Raw genomic sequence first — 22,249 nt, forward strand, 5'->3', positions numbered from 1 at the left:
GGTGCACTTAGATCTGCCTCCAAAACATACCTCAAATTTACTCATTTAATTCCATCAGCTCAGATACCACCCTAGTCCAAGCCACCACCATCATTTCTACTTTGACTGACCTCCCTGTTGCCATTTTTACCCTTGTCTCATATCACTTTTCTGATTCAGGAATTATTGTACTTGTTTGTTAACATCTTCTATCACCACTAAAATGTAAGTTTCCTGAGGTGAGATTCGTGGAGTGTTGTTTACCAAACTATCCCTAAAGTATAGAACAGTGAGTGCCTGGCATGATTTAGATAAATATTTTTCTAATCAAACAAATAACGACAGACCGTAACTCGGTAAACCCGCCCGACGTCTCACAGCCAGGAGGCCCCGCCCCCTGCCCAAGCCACTTCCGCCCGCCCTAGGCCTTCTGGGAGAGGAAGTCCTCTGCGCAGGCGCTGTGAGACCGCGGAGCTTTCTGGGTAAAGATGGATGCTCACGATCTGTTTCGCCGGCTCGGCGTGGGGGCCAAATTCGACTTGAGACGCTTTTCAGCGGACGCAGCTCGATTCCAGGTATTGTATCGCTTCCAGGCAGAAGCGCGAGTAACTGAGAAGGGGCGGGAGCCGGAGAAATTGCTGGCTGCTGGGGGAGCCCGCACTCAGAGACCCCGTGGCCTGGTTGTGGGGCATTTTCCCTTATTTGGCGTTCAGGTTACCGCAGCCTTCTGAATGAACCGTTTACCTGTCCTTCTGTAGACTTGTTTGGGTCTAGCAAGGAAATGTTTCACCTCCACTCCACCTCCCTGGCCGCTCTTCTGAGTTTATTGAAAGCACCGTTAGAATCTAACTCTCAAAAATTATCTTTTCTCCGAAACTGATGGAAAATAATTTAAAAAACAGCAACAACCCCAAACGGAGAGAACAGATTATTTCACGGTGTTTGTCTTGGCTTGCCTGGGCATGGTTTTTTTTTTTATTCCCGCTACTCCACGGCGTATTAAGTAGTGAGAAGAACCATTTGAAATGGGCGCTCTTACAGAGGAAAGTAGTGAGTGATAAATCGAGAGAAGTTGGGGCCCAGTTGTGAAAAATCTTGAATATCAACTTTGGTATTGGGACTGGAGACATTTTTGTGTGTGTGCCACACCTGTGTTTCTTCTTTCTCTGACGGTATAGTGTAGTTGTTAAGAGTTTGAACTCTGGAACCAGATTATTCAAGTTCAAATCCTCGGCCTACCAGTTACCAGTTTTGAGACCTTGGTAAAGTTACTTAACCTGTTAATGCCTCGGATTTTTTTCATCTGCAATATTGCTATTTACCTTGTTAGGGTAGTTGAAGGAAGGAGGAATTTAATATATCTAAACATGGTTAGAAATTTGCCCGATTATGCAGTGTTATTGTTACGCAGATTAAGCGTAAGTGTTAGGCTTAAAAGTGTTAGTTGCTATTATGATTATTATTATTACTGTTATAAAGTCAGAAAAGGTATCATCTTGGATGACATTTGCCCAAACTCTTGTCAGCTCAACAGATATTTGGTGAAAGACAAAAAAGATTGGGAGTCATTGTACCCACGTCCTTACTGTCAGTGCTGCTGGAGTGATAACAATGCCAAATGTGTCCACAGATTTCATTTAACGTTTTTTGGGTTTTAGATAGGAAAAAGGAAATATGACTTTGATTCCTCGGAGGTGCTACAGGGATTGGACTTTTTTGGAAACAAAAAGCCTGTCCCAGGTGATTGTGGGGCATTAAGAACTCATCAGGAGCTACAAGATGAAGAGAAAAAAGAAGAAAGCCAAATTGAAAGGAAGAAGGAGCAGAACAGGAAAAAGAAGAAGAAGATGACTTCAGGTTAGGGCTTGATTTATGGTTTTTGTCTCTAATTTTTTTTCATTTACAGAAATAGTACAAGCTTATGGTTACATGTCAGACAATATATGGCTGTTTGTCATTTGATAGCATTCAAGTCGTTTCAGGGTGTTTGTGATTACAAATATTGTTACAGTAAAGATACTTGTAAACATATCTTTTTATACAGGTGCTGTTATTTCTGTAATTAGCATCCCCAAAGTGGATTCAGTGGGCGAAAGGGCACGCACACTTCTTCCTTTGAACAGATAACTGCAAAGTGACTTCCTACAGCCATGGCAGTGTTGGATACTGTTGGTCTTTTTTTTTCCTCCCTAATCTAATGAGTGAAACTTTTTTATTTATATTTTCTTGGTAACTGGTGAGATTGAACATCATTTCATAGGCTTTATTGGATATTTACATTTCAAGTTTTGTGACTTGTTTGTACTCGTTGGCTATTTTTCAGAAGGTTGTTGTTTTTTTTTTCCCAGTACTCAACTATAGGGGTATTTGTCTTTTTCCTTGTTCGTCTATTAAGTTTCCTAGCCATTTTACCTTTTTGGTAAAGTAAATACTTACATATAATTTTTAAAAGTTATACAATGCTGCTGCTGCTGCTAAGTCGCTTCAGTTGTGTCTGACTCTGTGCGACTCCAGAGACGGCAGCCCACCAGGGTCCCCTGTCCCTGGGATTCTCCAGGCAAGAACACTGGAGTGGGTTGCCATTTCCTTCTCCAGTGCATGAAAGTGAAAAGTGAAAGTGAAGTCCCTCAGTGGTGTCTGACTCTAGCGACCCCATGGACTGTAGCCTACCAGGCTCCTCCGTCCATGGGATTTTCCAGGCAAGAGTACTGGAGTGGGGTGCCATATACAATGGTGAAAAGTAAATTTTCTTCCCAGCGTTTTATCTCTAGTCCCCTGTTTCTCCAGAGGCAACCTCTGTTATTCAGTTTCTTACATATTTTTGTAGAGATAGTCTATTGACATGTATTTATACCTCTCTTAAAAAGCATGAATGATTGCATACTCTACGTGCTGTTCTGTTCTGAAACTTCCTTCCCTCTACCCCTTTTATTAAAAAAACTGTATCTTGGAATTTGTTATGAATGAGTAGGAAATGCGCTGCCTTGTTCATTTTAATACAGCGTCATATCCCGTTATACATTCCGTTATTGATTTAACAAGTTCCTAAGTGGTGGGCCTTAAACTTGTTTCTCCACTTTTGCCTTCACAGTGTTGCAGTAAATGTTATTCTACTTGGTGTGTATGTGTGGGCATATCTCTTTGATAAACTCTTAAAAGTGGGATTTCATAGTTAACAGATAAACGTATTTTAAATTTAGATATTTAGGAATTGTCCACCAGAAGCATGGTATCATTAGGAAGTCTACTGCTTTGCTCATTGAGCCATAGCACAGTATCCTGCTATATGTTGTAGGGATGTTCCATAATTGGTTTGACAAGTTTCTGTGTTACCAACATTTACTTTGCTTCCACAGTTTTGGTGACAGTGTTGCAATAAAAGTCATTTTCCTTTCCTGGCTACAGGGAAGTTTACTATAAAGCCTTCCATCAAGATGAATTCTAAAAAGACCTGACACTAGCTTAGGGAAAAGATTCAAATATTGGGCAACCAGAAACACACAGATACATCCTGTAATCATTTAGTAGCAAGTGCTGATAGACGTAGAGTTTTAATTGGAGAATTCAAGGTCTTGTGGATTAGTAATGATTCGGGTCTATTAATGCCAACTGTCTCCTCATAAAAGTGAGCATAATTTTTTATTTTTTTAAAAAGTCATTCCAATTGGTGATGCCCACCAGCAGTGTATGAGAGTTTTCTTTTTCTATTGTTATAATTTGCCTCCTCATGTCGTATTGCACCTTTTTTCTATTATACTGCTCATCTGTCTCTTCTTAGTTTGTTAGGGAGATTAGCTCTAGTCTAGCATACTGTGTTTACACACCTTTTAATTTTTAAAAATATATATTTTAGAAATTACTTCTGAAGAAGAATTTTCTACTATACAGTGGATATCATCTGTGGAAGCAAAGATTGAAGATAAAAATGTTAAAAGAGAAAATAAACTAACTTCAGGAAAGTTAGAGCAGCTAAGAAAAGAAAAGGTGAGAAAAATATCTTCACCCTAATTGTTTTTCTGGCCTTGTGCCTTTTTCACTGTGCTTGGGTTTTTTTGTTCATCACAGTATGATTTTGTTAAGATAGAAGGTTATTTATAGTAGTCTAGATTTTACTTTAATGAAAACTTAAAGTAGCCTTTGTGCTATGGCTGGAATTTTTAAAATTTAAAATTCTTGAAAGTATCTTAAAATCTTGAAACAGGGTCAAATTTGATAATGTGTTTAGAATTAATTTTTTTAATTTATTTCCCTTTGATAAACATAAAATTGGCCCACTTTATCCTTTATGTTAAACTCACTGGTTTTGAAGAATTTCATGTGACAAGGGATTTGAGAGTTGGAATTCTTAAGAAACCTGTTTTCTAACTTGGGACTAGGAGGAGTGGACTTCAGAAGAGACAACGAATATGCCATTGTCGAGTTTGCTGCACTCTTGCTGTGTTATAGGTGGAGTGTTGTTCAGCTCGTTTAGTAATCCTGAATCCAGAATTTGGCTGTCTGGATCAGAGAGTGGGAAAGCCAAAAAAAAAAGAAAAATCAACATCACTTGACTCTTCTAGTGGCATTCAGTCTTAATAAGTAGAGTTTTTAGGGTAGATCGTTACAAAGCATTGGCACTTGTGTGCTAAGTGCCACATAAAGCAAATAGATTGATTCAGTGCCTGTCTTCTAGCAGTTTATATAAGATTGTGACTGACAGTAGCACGTGAATATGAATAATGTTCTTCATGGCATTGACACATTAAATGTGGAAAGTGTGGATAGATAGGTTTCACTGTTAGGAAGGTCATCCTTCTATGAAAGGGTGGAAATTGTACCTAATATGTCTTTTTTAGGGCCTGGAACTTAACTAGAAAGCTTCATATGCTACTAAAGCTTATTTCAGAAACTTATTATTGCTTTACAACATCTGACAATGTATTTTACCAAATCCCTATATTTTACTTTTCAGCTAAACTTCTTCCGGAATAAACATAAAATTCATGTCCAAGGAACTGATCTTCCTGACCCAATTGCTACGTTTCAGCAACTTGACCAGGAATATAAAATCAATTCTCGACTGCTTCAGAACATTCTAGATGCAGGCTTCCAGACACCTACACCAATCCAAATGCAAGCCATTCCAGTTATGCTGCATGTGAGTGTGAAGGCCTCGAAGTGTGCGTGTGTATGTGTGTGTGCATTCATTCTCTTTCCTCTGTGAGATCCTCCCTTCTGCCTTATCTCCCCTTGTTGAAATCCTTGCCATGCTCTAAACTCCATCTCTAATACCTGTGTCTCCATAAAATTTGTCTTGATCACTACTGCTTGATGTGATCTTTTTCCTTTACCAACACTCTTTCCCCTAACACCCAGTTCTCCGTGTGTTTTCTTTTTCTTGCAACATTTATCTTACACTTTATATACTATGTATTTGCACTAACTGCACTTACATTTTCCATTTAACTAAAAGTGTTCATCTTCTGAGGATAGAGACTATGTTCTGTTTATCCATCATTGATTTGGTTTATAATATCCAAGAACTGTTTCAGAAGTACTGAATTCTTGTATATAACCTGACTTTGTTTTTAATCCCAGTACTTTAAAAGATTTTGGCCACGCCGTGCAGCTTGTGGGATCTTCATTCCCCAACCAGGGATTGTACCCACACCCTCAGCAGTGAAATCACAGAGTCCTAACCACTGGACTGCCAGGGAGTTCCCATATCCCAGTACCTTCTATTATTGAGCTATATTTAAGTACCAAAAAAATACATAGATGTTAAGTGCACAGTTTAGTGAATTTCAACAGTTTCATACCCTTGCCATTCAGTCCCCACCCCACCCTCACCCAGAGGTGAGCACTCTTCTGGTTCTTCGTGTTGTTTAATCTCTCAGTTGTGTCTGATTCTGCAACCCCATAGACTGTAGCCCACCAGACTCCTCTGTCCACGGGATTTCTCAAACCAGAATACTGGATTGGGTTGCCATTTCCTCCTCCAGGGGATCTTCTCAATCTAGGGATCAAACCCACGTCTCCTACATTTCAGGTGGATTCTTTACCGCTAGCCACCAGGGAAGCCCTGTTCTGGTTCTTACTGCCATATATTATAGAATTCATATAAGTGGAATCATTCAATATGTATTCTTTTATTTTTGGTTTCTTTCTTTCACTCTGTGAACTTTTTTTGAGATTCCTCCATGTTGCATATATCAATTTGTTACTGATATATGAAATGCTGAGTAGTATTCTCTTGTATGAGTATACCATGATTTGTTTATGCACTGTTGACAGAGGTATGAGTTAACTTAGATTTTTGGAAATTAAGTTTTTCTGAGGTTTCTTTTTGTAGTAGTGAGATCTGCCTTTTTCTCCCCACATAACCAAGGCGGCCTTCCCAATTGTAGTAGCCAAAGGGTATGAGTTCCCTCCCTCCGCATCTGTATTAATCCTTTTCATTTTCTTTGGGAAACTGAAATCAGAATATATTTGAAGGATGTTTTTGACTGACACTATAGCAAATTTGCTTTTAATTTTCATTAAAATGTTGTTTCTGTAGTGACCTTAGCTTAAAGCTTTAAAAAGCACAGTGACTTTTTGAAGGTTGTCACCTATATATGACTGTCACTGGTGTTATCACCACTTTTTATTTTACATTTAGTCCTTCTGTTATTTATTAAAATTTTCCGTAAGGATGGAGCAATACAGATATCAGGACCAAAAGTTGGTTTTCTGATTTAACTTTGATAAAGAGGATTAGGGAAAAGGAAAATTGAAATAATGGGAATATGGTTGTGGATTATCTTTGGATTTTAGTTATCTAGTTTCTTTACCCAGTTCAAATTAACTTTAGTGATAATGCTCAGAAACTTCGTTGGGGTGGTGGTAGCAGAGATGGGTGATGTTAGAAAAGCAAATATGGGAGAAGTTAGAAAAATGATGGGAATGTGAGTATCTGGACTTGCTGTGTATAATTTTATTTTTATGGCTGGTAGCATTATTTGACTGGCACTAAAAATGTATGTACTCTTCCTTATACTTAATATACTCTGTTTTTAGGGTCGAGAACTGCTGGCTTCTGCTCCTACTGGATCTGGAAAGACTTTGGCTTTTAGCATTCCTATTTTAATGCACCTGAAACAACCCACAAATAAAGGCTTCAGAGCCTTGATTATATCACCTACACGAGAACTTGCCAGCCAGGTATAACCTGTAGTTTCTGGAAAGTATGTGTTTGTGTTTGCCAGTCATCTTTCTTATCTGAGGGTAATAGAAAGGTCCAGAAGAGAAGGGCCGTGTCTTTGTCATGGTCAAGTATTGTGTACAAAGTATACTTCTAAGTGTCTTACTGCATAAAGTCTTATAATTTTCTAAAATATGATGATCTTAGCATTTATACTGTGGTATATGCTCTAAGATCCTTGTAGTTGGAAGGCTACTGTAACATATGTGTGTTAGTCGCTTAGTCGAGTCCAACTCTGCAAGTCCATGGACTGTAGCCCGCCAGGCCCCTCTGTCCATGGATTCTCCAGGCAAGAATCCTGGAGTGGGTTGTCATTCCCTTTTCCAGGGGATCTTTGCTAGGGATCGCACCTGGGTCATCTGCCTTGCAGGCAGATTCTTTACTGTCTGAGCCACAGACAGTAGTGGGATGTGGTCTGTAATATATAGTTCCTCTTTTAAAACTTTTTTTCTCACTTAGAAAAAAGGAAACCTCATCTCAGTTTTTGAGAAAATAAAACTATACTGTGATCCATTCGACTCTCCCCGTGTGCTTAATGTAAACACATGCCAAGTATGAAATAGTTTTGAAATGGTACTTTATTCTTAAAAATAATACAGAGTTGAAGAGTTTTGATTCTATCTCTTGGAACTGGTTTACTAGACCTGAAGAAACTACTGAATCTTATTTGGCATTGAAGTTCCAAAATGCCAAGATTCCAAGTTAATCTACAGATTATCATAAGCTTAATTTCAGGTATTCACGGATTGATACTAGATCTATTTTATAAAGACTAAAAAAGTGACTATACATCTTATCCAAGTATTTCAGCAGCTGATGTTTTTATCATTTCTGTTTTAGATTCACCGAGAGTTAGTAAAACTGTCTGAGGGAACAGGATTCAGGATACACATGATCCACAAAGCAGCAGTTGCAGCCAAGAAATTTGGACCTAAATCATCTAAGAAATTTGGTAAGGGATTATTAGGTGGCACAAATTGTAAAGAGTCCACCTGCCAGTGTAAGAGACTTGGGTTGAATCCCTAGGTGGGGAAGATCCCCTGGAGGAGGAAATGGCAACTGACTCCAGTATTCTTGTCTGAAAATTCCATGGACAGAGGAGCCTGGCAGGCTCCATGGGGTCACAGAGCCTGACACAACTGAGCATGCATTCAAGAGGATGGAAGCTGTAAGTTCAGTTCAGTTCATGCTTGAAGTGTAAGGGATTTGGAAATTTCAAATATCCTAATTGCCACCTAAAAATTCTTAAAGTGTAGTTAGTTCAGTTTTTAGAAAAGCTGAAAGAAATCTCCTCTCACCCAGTAGTTACATAAATATATACCAGGGGTTCTCCACCTCACCCTCCACCCCAGGGATATTTGGCAATATATGGAGATATTTTGTCACAGCTGGGGAGAGGTGCTACTATTAGAGGGATGGAAGCCAGAGATACTGTTACACATCCTGCAGTGCACAGAACAGCCTGCTACAGCAAGTTGTCTGAACCAAAATGTCTGTAGTACTGAGACTGAGAATCCCTGCTTTATTCTATTGGTTGTTAACCTGCCATGGAAATATTCTGCAGATAAGACTGGCTTACATCCCTACTCTTAACATCCACCAGAGAAACTCTTTTACTTGGCTTTTATCTTGAACTTTTGAATAAAATTCCGTTTAAGGAAAGTATATTCCTGAAAAACAAACGAATGTTTGAAAAGCAGACTGTGGGATGATTGTATTCTTGCCTCTTAGAGGCCAAGTTCAGTTCAGTCGCTCAGTTGCGTCCAACTCTTTGCGACCCCATGAACCACAGCACGCCAGACCTCCCTGTCCATCACCAACTCCCGGAGTGTACCCAAACTCATGTCCATTGAGTTGGTGATGCCATCCAACCATCTCATCCTCTGTCGTCCCCTTCTCCTCCTGCCCTCGGAATCTTTCCCACCATCAGGGTCTTTTCAAATGAGTCAGCTCTTTGCATCAGGTGGCCAAAATATTGGAGTTTCAGCTTCAACATCAGTCCTTCCAACGAACACCCAGGACTGATCTCCTTTAGGATGGACTGGTTGGATCTCCTTGCAGTCCAGGGGACTCTCAAGAGTCTTCTCCAACACCACAGTTCAAAAGCATCAATTCTTCGGCACTCAGCTTTCTTCACAGTCCAACTGTCAAATCCATACATGACTACTGGAAAAACCATAGCCTTGACTAGACAGACCTTTGTTGGCAAACTAATGTCTCTGCTTTTGAATATGCTAACTAGGTTGATCATAACTTTCCTTCCAAGGAGTAAGTGTCTTTTAGTTTCATGGCTGCAATCACCATCTGCAGTGATTTTGGAGCCCAGAAAAATAAAGTCTGACACTGTTTCCACTGTTTCCCCATCTATTTGCCATGAAGTGATGGGACCAGATGCCATGATCTTAGTTTTCTGAATGTTGAGTTTTAAGCCAACTTTTTCACTCTCCTCTTTCACTGTCCTCAAGAGGGCCTTTAGTTCTTCTTCACTTTCTGCCATAAGGGTGGTGTCATCTGCATATCCTAGGTTATTGATATTTCTCCCGGCAATCTTGATTCCAGCTTGTGCTTCCTCCAGCCCAGCGTTTCTCATGATGTACTCTGCATATAAGTTGAATAAGCAGGGTGACAATATACAACCTTAACGTACTCCTTTTCCTATGTGGAACGCGTCTGTTGTTCCATGTCCAGTTCTAACTGTTGCTTCCTGACCTGCATACAGGTTTCTCAAGAGTCAGGTCAGGTGGTCTGGTATTCCCATCTCTTTCAGAATTTTCCACAGTTTATTGTGATCCAGGCAAGTCAAATAAAAGGAGAGTAAGGATTTAGCAGTTTGTGCTATGATGGATTAAAAAAATATGTACATTAGTTTGTTGTATTATTGGTATAGTGCATATCAGCACTTCTCCCCACTTGAGGTTATTAACTGAAATGCAGGGGGCTTAATCCCCTAGTTCAAGAGGGATGAATGTTTTGCAATTTGTACCATTTGTTTTTCCTTACAGATATCCTTGTGACTACTCCAAATCGACTAATCTATTTATTAAAACAAGATCCTCCAGGAATAGACCTAACGAGGTACATTACTTTAATAATGTCTTTTATGTTTGTTTTTCATTAAGTTGATTATATTTTGTTCTCAACTATAATATAATAATTGTAGTACTGCCATTTGGAGCTTGCTATCTGCCAGCTTTCAGTCAGTGTTGGTGCTGAGAAAAAAGTAACTATATCTGGCCTGAAATAAAGTTAACAGATTCTGATAAGCAATTAGTACAGTTTCCCTAGAAATTTTTCACATCTTTCAGCAGTGGTGATGGAGTTCCTAACGTTTATCTGAGGTTCTGACATTGCCAGTGGAACTTCATATCCTTTGGGTCTAATGGAATAGGTACATTAATTTATGTTGATCTTGTTTTACCTTTTTATTGCTTATTTTTCTTGTACCTTTTTCTGGTACAATATGTAGATCTGAGAAGCGTCATTGTGGTTTGACTTCTTTATGTGTTCCCACAGTTTAGTGACGTGTCCTGGATCTTTCAGTTCAATAAACTACAAATGTTTTTTGTTGTTGTTTCGTAGTGTTGAATGGCTGGTAGTAGATGAATCAGATAAACTGTTTGAAGATGGCAAAACTGGGTTCAGAGACCAGCTGGCTTCCATTTTCTTGGCCTGTACATCCCACAAGGTGAAGAGAGCTATGTTCAGTGCAACTTTTGCCTATGATGTTGAACAGTGGTGCAAACTGAACTTGGACAATGTCATTACTGTATCCATTGGAGCAAGGTAATTCTTCCACGTTATCCCACTGATTTAAAAAAAAAAACAAAAACACAAGTCATTATTTTAGACTAAAAGAGACAGGTTGTGTGGCCTAAGATAATAAAAAGAGTTTTACTGAAAGAAACATATTCTTTAAAGTCAAGATTGATTAAGGATATTCTGTGTTAGAATAATCTAAAGGGACATTCTCATACTGTCATGTAGATATTACTGTCATCGTGCATTTAGTTGATTTTTCCCTTCCATAAAGTATGACCATGAGCTCTTGGCCACCCAGAGGATTTAATCTCTTTGATGGCTTAACTCAGTAGGGCTGAGAGAACGAAGCTGATGTTACTGAGCCACTTGCTTTATAATTCCTTTTTAAAAATATTTTGGGGTGCATGTATGCTAAATGGTAGGGAAAAAGTTTTATGAAATTATAATACTTCCCCTTGATACACTGTAGTGCAACCCATGAAGTAGTATGGAGCTTCCCTGGTGGCTCAGACAGCAAAGAATCTGCCTGCAGTGCAGGAGACCTGTGTTCAATTGCTGGGTTGGGAAGATTCCCTGGAGAAGGGAATGACTATGTACTCCAGTATTGTTGCCAGGAGAAGGGAAATGAAGTAGTAAAAGTGAAGATTGTGGCTGTATGAAAAAGTGCTTGTAATACCATGTTAAGTAAAAAGCCAAATGAAATAATAAAGAATATCCTAGCTACTTCCAACTTAAAACTCCTGTGTATAAAAAGAAAAATAGAACAGATTCACCATAAATATAATTATGAATGGAGATAACAGAGTGGAAAAAGTATTTATACATAGTATAATATATTACAGTGGCTTATAGAGTGTTAATAAAGCCTTGAGATACCTCACTCCAACTATCTGTCTATAAATAAACCTTTGCTATCATTATGAAAAAAATTTAGCCATATGAAGAAACCTTTAAAATGTTCTGATTTTAACCCATTAATTTTACCTTTAGAAAGATTTTGAAAGATTGGAAAGATGAAAATATATGACTAGAACACAACAAAAATATCAAAATTTATCGTAAAATGGTAGAATTGTGGGCAACTTATTGTTTATGTCTTTTTTTAATTGAAATAACATTTTTATAATCAGAAGAGAACATTTAAAGACTTAAATAGACACTTCTCTGAAGAAGGCATCCAGATGGCCAATAGGCACATGAGAAGATGCTCGATATCACTAATTATTAGAGAAATGCAACTGAAAACTGCAATGAGGCACCACGTCACACCAGTCAGAATGGCCATCGTCAGAAGGGCTACAAAGAATAAATGCTAGAGAGGGCGTAGAGGAAAGGGAACCCTCCCACACTGTTGGTGGGAATATAGGTTGATGCAGCCACTATGGAGAACAGTATGGAGATTCCTTAAAAAATTAAAAATAGAGTTGCCATATGATGCATCAATCTTATTCCTGGGCATATATCCAGAGGAAACTAATTTGAAAAGATACATGCACCCCAGTGTTCATAGCAGCACTATTTGTAACAGCTAAGATGTGGAAACAGCCTAAATGTCCACTGACAGATAAACGGGTAAAGATGTGATATGTACATACACAGTGGAATGCTGCTGCTGCTGCTGAGTCGCTTCAGTCGTGTCCAGCTCTTAATGATGCCATTTGCAGCAACGTGGATGGACCTAGAGATTATCATACTAAGTGGAGAAAGTCAGAGTAAAATATGATATTGCTTATGTGTAGAATCTAAAAATGATACAAATGAACTTATTTACAAAACAGAAGCAGACTCATGGACATAGAGAACAAACTTACGAATACCAAAGAGGAAATTAGGGGGGAGGGATAAAGCAGGAGTTTGGGGTTAGCAGATGCAAACTTGTAAAGGTGAAATACATAAACCACATATAATTACCTATAATGGAAAAGAGTTTGAAAAAATGTGTGTGTGTGTGTGTATAACTGAATCACCAGAGACTAATGCAACATTGTAAATCAGCTGCACTTGAACTAAAATTTAAAAACCTTGGTATAACACAGGGAGCTCTGTGACAACCGAGAGGTGTAGGACAGGGAGAGAGGCTCAAGAGGGAGGGGACATATGTACACTTATGACTGATTCACGTTGTTAAATGGCAGAAACCAACACAACATTGTAAAGCAGTTATTCTCTAGGTAAAAGTAAATTTCAAAAAACTTTGTCTTTAAAATATAAATAATTAGGTACTTATATTGATAATGGAAAAAATCATTCTGTTGGAGTTGTGTGTAAATTTTTTCATTTATTTAAAATTTATGGGGAAAAACAAAGATTGGCTGTCACACTGTAAGATATGTTTTCCTTCTCAGGAATTCTGCAGTAGAGACGGTAGAACAAGAGCTTCTCTTTGTTGGTTCGGAGACTGGAAAACTACTGGCCATGAGAGAACTTGTTAAAAAGGTAAATTTGGGCTGCATTTTCAAATTTTGATGAAGCTCACCAAGCCTTGTATTACTGACGGGAGGCTGAGCACGTTTTCCTGCATCGTGTTTAGTACTGCTGCTGCTGCTAAGTCACCTCAGTCGTGTCCGACTCTGTGTGACCCCATAGACGGCAGCCCACCAGGCTCCCCCGTCCCTGGGATTCTCCAGGCAAGAACACTGGAGTGGGTTGCCATTTCCTTCTCCAATGCATGCCTGCATGCTAAGTCGCTTCAGCCATGTCCAACTCTAGCGACCCCATGGACTGCAGCCTACCAGGCTCCTCTGTCCATGGGATTTTCCAGGCAAGAGTACTGGAGTGGGGTGCCATTGCCTTCTCCGTCGTGTTTAGCAATCCAGTGGCAAATCAGTAAGAAGCACATTGGAGCAACTCGTCCCAAATGGAGAGGCTCACCTCTGAGAATAAAGTTAAGTTTTATGTCCCCAGCTCAGGGAAGGCTAGGAAAAGACCTAGTTGATGCCCCAAAAGCCTCCTTTTTCCACATCTGTGAACTGGCAGACCTCAGAGATACTGGGGGTTCAGTTCCAGACCACCACAGTAAAGCCAGTGTCACAACTGAGTGAGTCACAGGAATTTTGGGGATTTCCCAGTGCCTAGGAAAATTGCGTTTACATATGCTGTAGTCAAGTGTGCAGTGGCATTATGTCAAAACAACAATGTACACACCTTAATTAAAAATACTTTATTGCTAAACTTGCTAACCATCACCTTCAGTGTGTCGTATTAGTAACATCAAAGAGGACTGGTCACGACTCACCGAGGCAAATATAATAATTATGAAAAAGTTTGAAATATTGTAAGAATTACCAAAATGTGTTACAGAGACAAGAAGTAGGCAAATGGTGTTGGGAAAAAAATGGTGTCGATAGACTTGCTTGAACATAGGGTTGCCAGAAACCTTTGATTTATGAAAAACCTACAAAGTGCAATAAAATAAGAGTATGCATGTATATATAAATCTCCCTCCAGCACTCTGCTGCTTTCATGTAGAACTGGGGCCTTACATGAGTAGCTGCCACTAGAGTGGGGTTTTTTGTTTTATTACTGATTTAATACAAATATAGTACTTAGAATAGTGCTTGGCACATTGTGCTATATTTGTTAGTTTTGCTAATATTGATATCGCTTGGCAATAAGAAATAGAAGGTTTTCACAGATACTTACATAGAGTTGGACTGTGAAGAAGGCTGAGCGCCAAAGAATTGATGCTTTTGAACTATGGTGTTGGAGAAGACCCTTGAGAGTCCCTTGGACTGCAAGGAGATCCAACCAGTCCATTCTGAAGGAGATCAGCCCTGGGATTTCTTTGGAAGGAATGATGCTAAAGCTGAAACTCCAGTACTTTGGCCACCTCATGTGAAGAGTTGACTCATTGGAGAAGACTCTGATGCTGGGAGGGATTGGGGGCAGGAGGAGAAGGGGACGACAGAGGATGAGATGGTTGGATGGCATCACTGACTCGATGGACGTGAGTCTGAGTGAACTCTGGGAGTTGGGGAGGGATAGGGAGGCCTGGCATGCTGCGATTCATGGGGTCACAAAGAGTCAGACACGACTGAGCGACTGATCTGATCTGATCTGATACTCCAGGGATTTTTAGCCTTGTATGAACTTCAGTTTTGTGAACCTTCTGAACTTGTGTGAATGTCTGGCTACCTATTAGACAGCTTCGTATCTTGCATTAGATTCTGAAAGGATGTATGGACCATAATAACAAGGTCAAGTCCTAATGCTGACAGTTGAAAATATAGAAAGCTGGTTTGAGAGAGAAGCAGGGTTTGATAATACAAAATGTAAAAATCATTTGCTTAGAGCTGGTAGTTATAACTTAAATTTTGTCTAACTTGATAAGATAATTTTGAGAGAACTGAGAACCAGGAACTAAGCTTTGGGGAATACCCACAGTTAGGATAAATAATGGATTAAAGTGATGATTATTATATTTTAAGAAGGAACAAAAATGTTCTGAGGCACAGAAGCAAACAGATATTTATTTCAAGGAGTGGACATCCATTGCTGTAGACAGGTGAAGGGGGATTAATTAGACAAGATTTTTGGAATGAGCAAAATGGAGAGTACTGTTGAAGGTAAGTAGGAAAAGCCCATTGTAGAGAATGAATGCTGAGGAAGATGGAGGCAGACTTAGACCACAGGTCTGAGAAATTTGGCAATTTCTAAATTGAAATGAATTAAAATCTTACGAAATGATGCAGTTATATTCTTAGTTATGGGTTATGTGTGCTTTCTTTTAGGGTTTCAATCCACCTGTTCTTGTTTTTGTTCAGTCCATTGAAAGGGCTAAAGAACTTTTTCATGAGCTCATATATGAAGGTATTAACGTGGATGTTATTCATGCAGACAGAACACAGCAACAGGTAAAGTCAAATGTAAACTTTCAAAGCAACAAAGAACTAAGTACTGGCATTTATGAAGCACTTGTTTTCCATTCCCAGAGTGGTACTAAAACATCTGTTGTATGTTCTCTTAACCAGAGAGATAACACAGTCCACAGCTTCAGAGCAGGAAAAATCTGGGTTCTTATTTGTACAGCCTTGCTAGCCAGAGGGATCGATTTTAAAGGTGTGAACTTGGTTATCAACTATGACTTTCCAACCAGCTCAGTGGAATATATTCACAGGATAGGTGAGTCACATGCCCACCCCCACTCATCTGTCTTAGCACGTCTACCAGAGTCCCTTCAGCATGTTCATTTTTTCAGTGCTGTAAAAATCCAGTGACTTGTATATGTGAATCTTGAAGGTCCTGTTCCCCTCAAAAATGAGTTTTTTTGTTTGTTTTTTAATGATCTGATTTCTCTTAGGTCGAACTGGAAGAGCTGGGCATAAAGGAAAAGCTATTACATTTTTCACTGAAGATGATAAACCATTATTAAGAAGGTAATTAGGAGAAATAGCTTACCATTAAGTTGACAAAATTAGTTGTTTATTCTTATACACAATTAATGGATAATTACAAAATGGCTGTGTCCCAAATTCTGTTATGGTATTAGTCAACCACATGTTAGCCATGAAAGAAAAATGATCAAAAGCAAAGAAAAATGATCAAAAGGCTTCATTTTTGTCCTTCCATTGTTAGATTTTGGAAATTCACAAGAGAATATTCATTTAAGTTTCAGACTCACAGAATTCTCCCAATAACATCACTTGATATTAATCACAAGGTAATATTAAGGTTTTTGGATTAGTGAATAGTTAAAGTTAATCCCTGAATCTCTTATGTTACAGCCTAGTCAAAATGATCTCTTAGCATGGTACCTTCTTCCCATTACTCTTAGGGGCAGATGGAGTTTATCTTTAGTCCCAGGTCACTTGTCATAGAGGAAAAACTGTTTTAGTAACACACTCCAATATTATTCAATTGTAGCCCCTTGAGGCCTGGGTAACCTATGATTTAGAATCTCATCTTAATTTAGCCCATCATCCTAGATGTTAATGTAAAAGCTGAGTTGTATTTCCTACACTTGGGCTGCCTACAGAAATGTTAGGCTGATGATAACTGACAGCAGTTCATATTTCTAACAACTGAAATCAAGCTGTGGCTGGAGGTGGTTTGTACATTGGCCTGTTTCTCAGTTGTGGCACAGATTTTGATTTGTGCCTTCTGAGCCTTGGCTCGGTCAACCTTGGTTTTGTCGTGAGCAGACATTCTCGTGTGCTGTAGGGGACTATATTCCAGCAGCTTTGATGCACCTGAGTTCTCCTCAGCAGCTCTAAGCATGTGACTCTGATGACCCCCCCATATCAGTATGTGCACCTCAGTTTTCTTTTCCATCTGGGAAATGGGGATAATGATGATACTACTATAAAAGCTTCTAAGTGACTGTACATTGAATAAGTGACTGTACATGAGAAGCTCAAGTCAGCCAAGCCCTATGATTTAATAAATTTAAGTGTGACTCTGACTTCAGCATTTTCATCCAACACTGGGCTGTGCTGGTTAGGGCTTGATACCTGTTGAATAGAAGCGGTTGCTAGCTAAAATTATTCATCAGTACCTTGACTGCAGTCCAGCAGACTGTGCTCTCAGTAGTCCAATGTGATTGCTTCTGGTAATAATTGATCAGAACACTTTACTGGATTAGTTTCTTGTTTGTGTAGTCTTAGTTCCTCTTCTGTTGTGCAGAGGGTTTAAGTATATAAACAACAGTTTGACAAGATACAAATTTATGTTTACCGGTACCTTTTTCAGTGTTGCCAATGTTATCCAGCAGGCTGGATGTCCTGTCCCAGAATACATAAAAGGTTTCCAGAAACTACTAAGGTACAGTCTTGAATTTACTTGGGAGTTTTTCTGTCTTTGCCTGTACATTCTTACTTTCACACTCGTACATTGTAGTTCTAGCAACATTACTATTTTAGAACATTCTAAAGTAAAAACTTTCCTCTTAAATATTTGTGAATATTGTGTGCTCTTTCCCTGTCAGTTTTTCATCCTTGAAATTTTAAGTACTCAGATTTTTAAAATATTATTAAATCTGAGTGAAATATGCTCAGATTTTAATTCATAAAGCGAGTAAAAAGTAGTTAATTGGCCAGAATCAGACTCTAGTGCTTATTGGCAGGATATGAGAGTGACACGTATTTTAATCCTAATCAGCGCCTTTTAAACTTGGTTGCATTTCATCTCCTTGGAGTGCCGCTCTAGATACTGTTAGGTTGCATTTCATCTCCTTGGCGTGCCACTCTAGATACTGTTAGGTTGCATTTCATCTCCTTGGCATGCCGCTCTAGATACTATTAGGTTGCATTTCATCTCCTTGGCGTGCCGCTCTAGATACTATTAGGTAACCAGCATATTAAAGTGGACAGTGTTGTCGCTGTAAACCAGTAAGTAGGTAAACAAATTTTGTGACCAAGAACCAAAACTAGTTTTAGTTTTAGCTCTCTAAATTAAGTTGCACTTAATTCAGTTCTTTCTTCTCTTTGTAACTTCCAGTAAACAAAAGAAAAAGATGATTAAGAAGCCCTTGGAAAGGGAGAGCATTAGTACAACTCCAAAATATTTTTTAGAAAAAGCAAAGGATAAACGGTAAGTATATGGTAAAAGTTAGACTCTGTCATATTCATATAACATGGGCTTTATTTTTCCTTAGGATAGATTTTTAGAAATAAAATTTGATAGGTCTGCAGTCCATTATGGAGAAGGAAATGGCAACCCACTCCAGTATTCTTGCCTGGAAAATTCCATGGACAGAGGAGCCTAGGGGGCTACAGTCCATGAGGTCGCAAAGAATTGGACACAACTGAGCGACTAAACATTAGCAACAGTCCATTATAGAATCTAATAAAAGTAATATATCAGGTTGCTAATGATTTGGAAACTTGGTTAATTCAATCTTGGAATTTGTCTTAACATATTAATGAATTTTTTTTCCATCTTTGGAAATATGATTTCAATTCACTGTGAATTAGAATTGCACTGTCCACTATCTCCACATGGAGTTCCCAGGTAGCACTAGTGGTAAATAACCCGCCTGCCAGTGCAGGAGACTAAAGAGACACAGGTTTAATCCCTGGGTCTGGAAGATCTCCTGCAGAAGGCCATGGCAGCCCACTCCAGTATTCTTGCCTGGAAAATCCCATGGACAGAGGAGCCTGGCGAGCTACAGTCCATGGGGTCACAAAGAGTCGGACACAGTGACTTAGGACACATGGACGCACTATCTCCATGCAGCCTGCATCTGGACACACTATGGAAGCCGCTTGTAGGATTGTCAGCTCACATCAGTGGAGGCTTTCTTGAAGCTTCGTATTCTGGAGAGGATTTCAGTAGGATTTACACTGAAGCATGTTGAAACATCTCTTAAAAGTATAATTTGAGTAAATTATAAATTTATTTGTATGTAAATTATAAACATGATTTACATATTTATATGAAATTATATACAAATTTGTTTATATATAAATTATAAACTTGAGCAAACTATAAGTTCAGTCATTTAGCTTAATGTTTTGAGGATTTCAAAGTACAGTTTTTTCTTTTTCTTTTTTTTTTTAGAATGTACACAGGACTACCTTTTTTGGCTATCACTACTAGGAAACCATGATCTCATGGGGTAGACTGAAATATTCCGCATAGTACTATTCTTTCCACTATTTAAGAAAAATGACACTTTAAATTCTGTCAGTACCAGTTAACATATAACGTATATAAAATGTGGGCCTTTACCAAGTACTTACTGTCCATCTTTAGCTGTACTGCATATATCTGTATTACATATGTACTACATACATAATATGTGGTAAAATGTTAAAAGGGTGTAAAATGAGACCCCTTTCCTGAAGTTAGGGAAATGAGATTAGTATACATGAAAAAAATAATTAGAAAATAATTTTTAAGTAAAATAGAAGCTAGAGAAGGGAAAAATCATTATGAATTGGTGTTGTTTGCAAAAAGTTTTACAGAAGTAGAATTATCTTCAGGGATACGTAAAATTTAGGCATGTAGAAGGAACAAGGTGAACCCAGGTGAGAAAACTGGCCTGCACTTTCCTTCTGAGAGAATGAGTCAGCCTGACATGTTGTATTAATTGTGGGAAGTCATGTTCAACCCAGTACATGGCATGTACAGAGTGTCCCAAGGGTTTAGTGGTTTTAAGCTTTAATAACGGGAGGAATAAATGTTACAACCTTACAAAAATACATCACTGGAAAGATTAATTCATACCTAGTCAGTTTTGTGCCTCCTTAATGCATTTTTTATTTTTCTTCTTTGTGGCAACAGTTCCTGGGTGGATTGGTAGAGGATTAGTAGACCAGTGCATTGGCACAGGAGGTTGCCCTGCTTTGTCACCTTATCTGTCTCACTAGACTTTTTCTTGCGATGAACTGTTTCTGAATTGTTGCATGTACATCAGAACCTCATTCTTGGGTGATCGTAAAGCTAAGATTGAAAGTGCAATCCTTTCAGGTACTGACTAGCAGCTGAGGAAAGTTTTTACAAAGATGGAAAATCAACTAGAGCATAAGACCATGGCTCTGTTGAACTATAATAAGAAATACTGATATTTTAAATTATATTTTAATTGATTTTTATAAGTCCGTAGCCTTTATGCCCTGAAGTTATTAAAACTTAACGGCTGCACTAAGACTTTGAGGACACTTGATATAAACCTGTCCCTAGCCCCTGCTTAAGATGCTTTGGTTGTCTATTTTCTTCACATTTAAAAACCATACTTCTTAACATAACATACACATAAGAGCTGATCTGACACCAGCTTGCCTTTCCACTGTAGATGTTGCTATAATGATCCTACCCACATCTGTGGCCTCAGCTCTGTGCTGATTACTCTTAAGTCCATATCTTCAGACCCTGCTTCCCAACTGAGTAATACACCTAAATCCTGTTGCCTAGTGGACCTCACTTCAGGCACCACAGACTCACCCTGGTGTAGTAGAGGGTGGAGGAGACTGGATTTGGAGCAAGAACTGGCTCTAATATCACCTCTTCCTGTGTGATTTTGAACAAATCACTTCACATCTTTAAGCCTCTTTCCCACTATATATAATGGAAATATATAAATAATAACTCTGCCGCTGTTAGTGAAGGATTAAGTGAGTTGATTGGCATTAGTCTACTGTAGTATACTACTACTGTAGTATACAAATGTAGCATACTGTAGTATGCAAATGTTGATTATCTTCTCAGAAGTGTTTTTCTTGGGTTAAGAGTTGGTTGGTGGCATTCACCATTCACCAAACTCTAAAATCAGAATATCAGAGTTCATATCTAATATTATCAGTGTGTGATGATCTGCAAGTTACTCAACCACTCCACCTCGTTTTCCACATCTATATAAGAAGGATACTAATAGAATCTTTTTCATAAGTTAGAAGATCTGAGTTGATACATGTAAAAATAACAGTGTCTAGCAGTTAATCAATGTGAACTCTTTTTATTAGGTCAGAATCTTTTATGCCATGTTGTAATGTAGTTTATTGTGGTGTTTCTGTCTCACTTAGGTGGATGTATTTTTCTAAAGGGCAGAGACACAGCTTTTTTTTTTTTTACTAATGTCTCATATACTTGATCGTGGAGGTTTCAGTAAATGTTTATTAAACTGGTAGAGCTTTGGAAAGTACATATATCTAAAATTTCTAATTCAACTTTCCTTTCATTGTCACAGGAAAAAGGTCACTGGTCAGAACAAGGAGAAAGTAGCTCCTGAGGACAAAAGTTAAAAACAGACTTTTAAAAGAACTATATCACAAATGTGATTTTATAATTCCAGCATGAATGTTTTTTTCATGGAATATATCGTCTTATAATCACCTGTACCAAACATTTGAAGTCAACCACAAGAACATGGGACTGGTGAAAAATGATCCTAAATTCTCAGTGTATCATGTCAAGTTCTAATTCGTAGGTGATTTTTAAATGATTATACAGTGGAAAAAACATTCATTGACATCCGTGTGGTTTGAATCCAGAGTGATACTTCTTATAGAAGAACTAAAGCTTATACTAAAAGTAACAACACCCAAATGTGGTGAGCTGGATTTTTCCCTTCAAGTGTGAAGGCAGGTGTTGTATATGCTGTGGAGAGGCATTTGGAACCACATTGCAAAGTAAAGTCTTGAGAACCCACTTTTTTTGGGGGTGTGGTGGAAGGGAAATGGACAAGAGGCAACACAAGCTGTCTACCAAGAATAAATCTACTCATCTCTCTATCTCGCTGTTTCTAAATTTGTTGATGGCTTTTTGTAGTAGGAGCCATAACAATGAGATTCCTTTTTCCCCCCCCATACAGCAAATTCCTGTTGGCTATCTGTTTTACATATGGTAATATAA

At 38.5% G+C, this 22,249-nt stretch overlaps 1 protein-coding gene across 2 annotated transcripts; it reads left to right on the forward strand.

Annotated features, from left to right (window-relative positions):
• Window positions 1-382: 382 nt before the first annotated feature.
• Window positions 383-22,128, forward strand: DDX52 (DExD-box helicase 52). 2 transcript variants are annotated; one of them, XM_055577350.1, is made up of 15 exons: window positions 383-554; window positions 1,638-1,836; window positions 3,833-3,963; window positions 4,931-5,116; window positions 7,018-7,161; window positions 8,042-8,153; window positions 10,204-10,276; window positions 10,781-10,984; window positions 13,306-13,396; window positions 15,691-15,813; window positions 15,931-16,081; window positions 16,260-16,335; window positions 17,648-17,719; window positions 18,395-18,487; window positions 21,585-22,128. In XM_055577350.1, the coding sequence occupies exons 1-15, from the start codon at window positions 468-470 to the stop codon at window positions 21,637-21,639; spliced, it is 1,797 nt and encodes a 598-aa protein (XP_055433325.1). In that variant the 5' UTR covers window positions 383-467; the 3' UTR covers window positions 21,640-22,128. The 2 variants fall into 2 exon arrangements, with proteins under 2 accessions (XP_055433325.1, XP_055433326.1); XM_055577351.1 differs by lacking the exon at window positions 7,018-7,161.
• The last annotated feature ends 121 nt before the right edge of the window (window positions 22,129-22,249 follow it).

Source organism: Bubalus kerabau, chromosome 4 (assembly GCF_029407905.1).
Source record: "Bubalus kerabau isolate K-KA32 ecotype Philippines breed swamp buffalo chromosome 4, PCC_UOA_SB_1v2, whole genome shotgun sequence".
Taxonomy (NCBI): domain Eukaryota; kingdom Metazoa; phylum Chordata; class Mammalia; order Artiodactyla; family Bovidae; genus Bubalus; species Bubalus kerabau.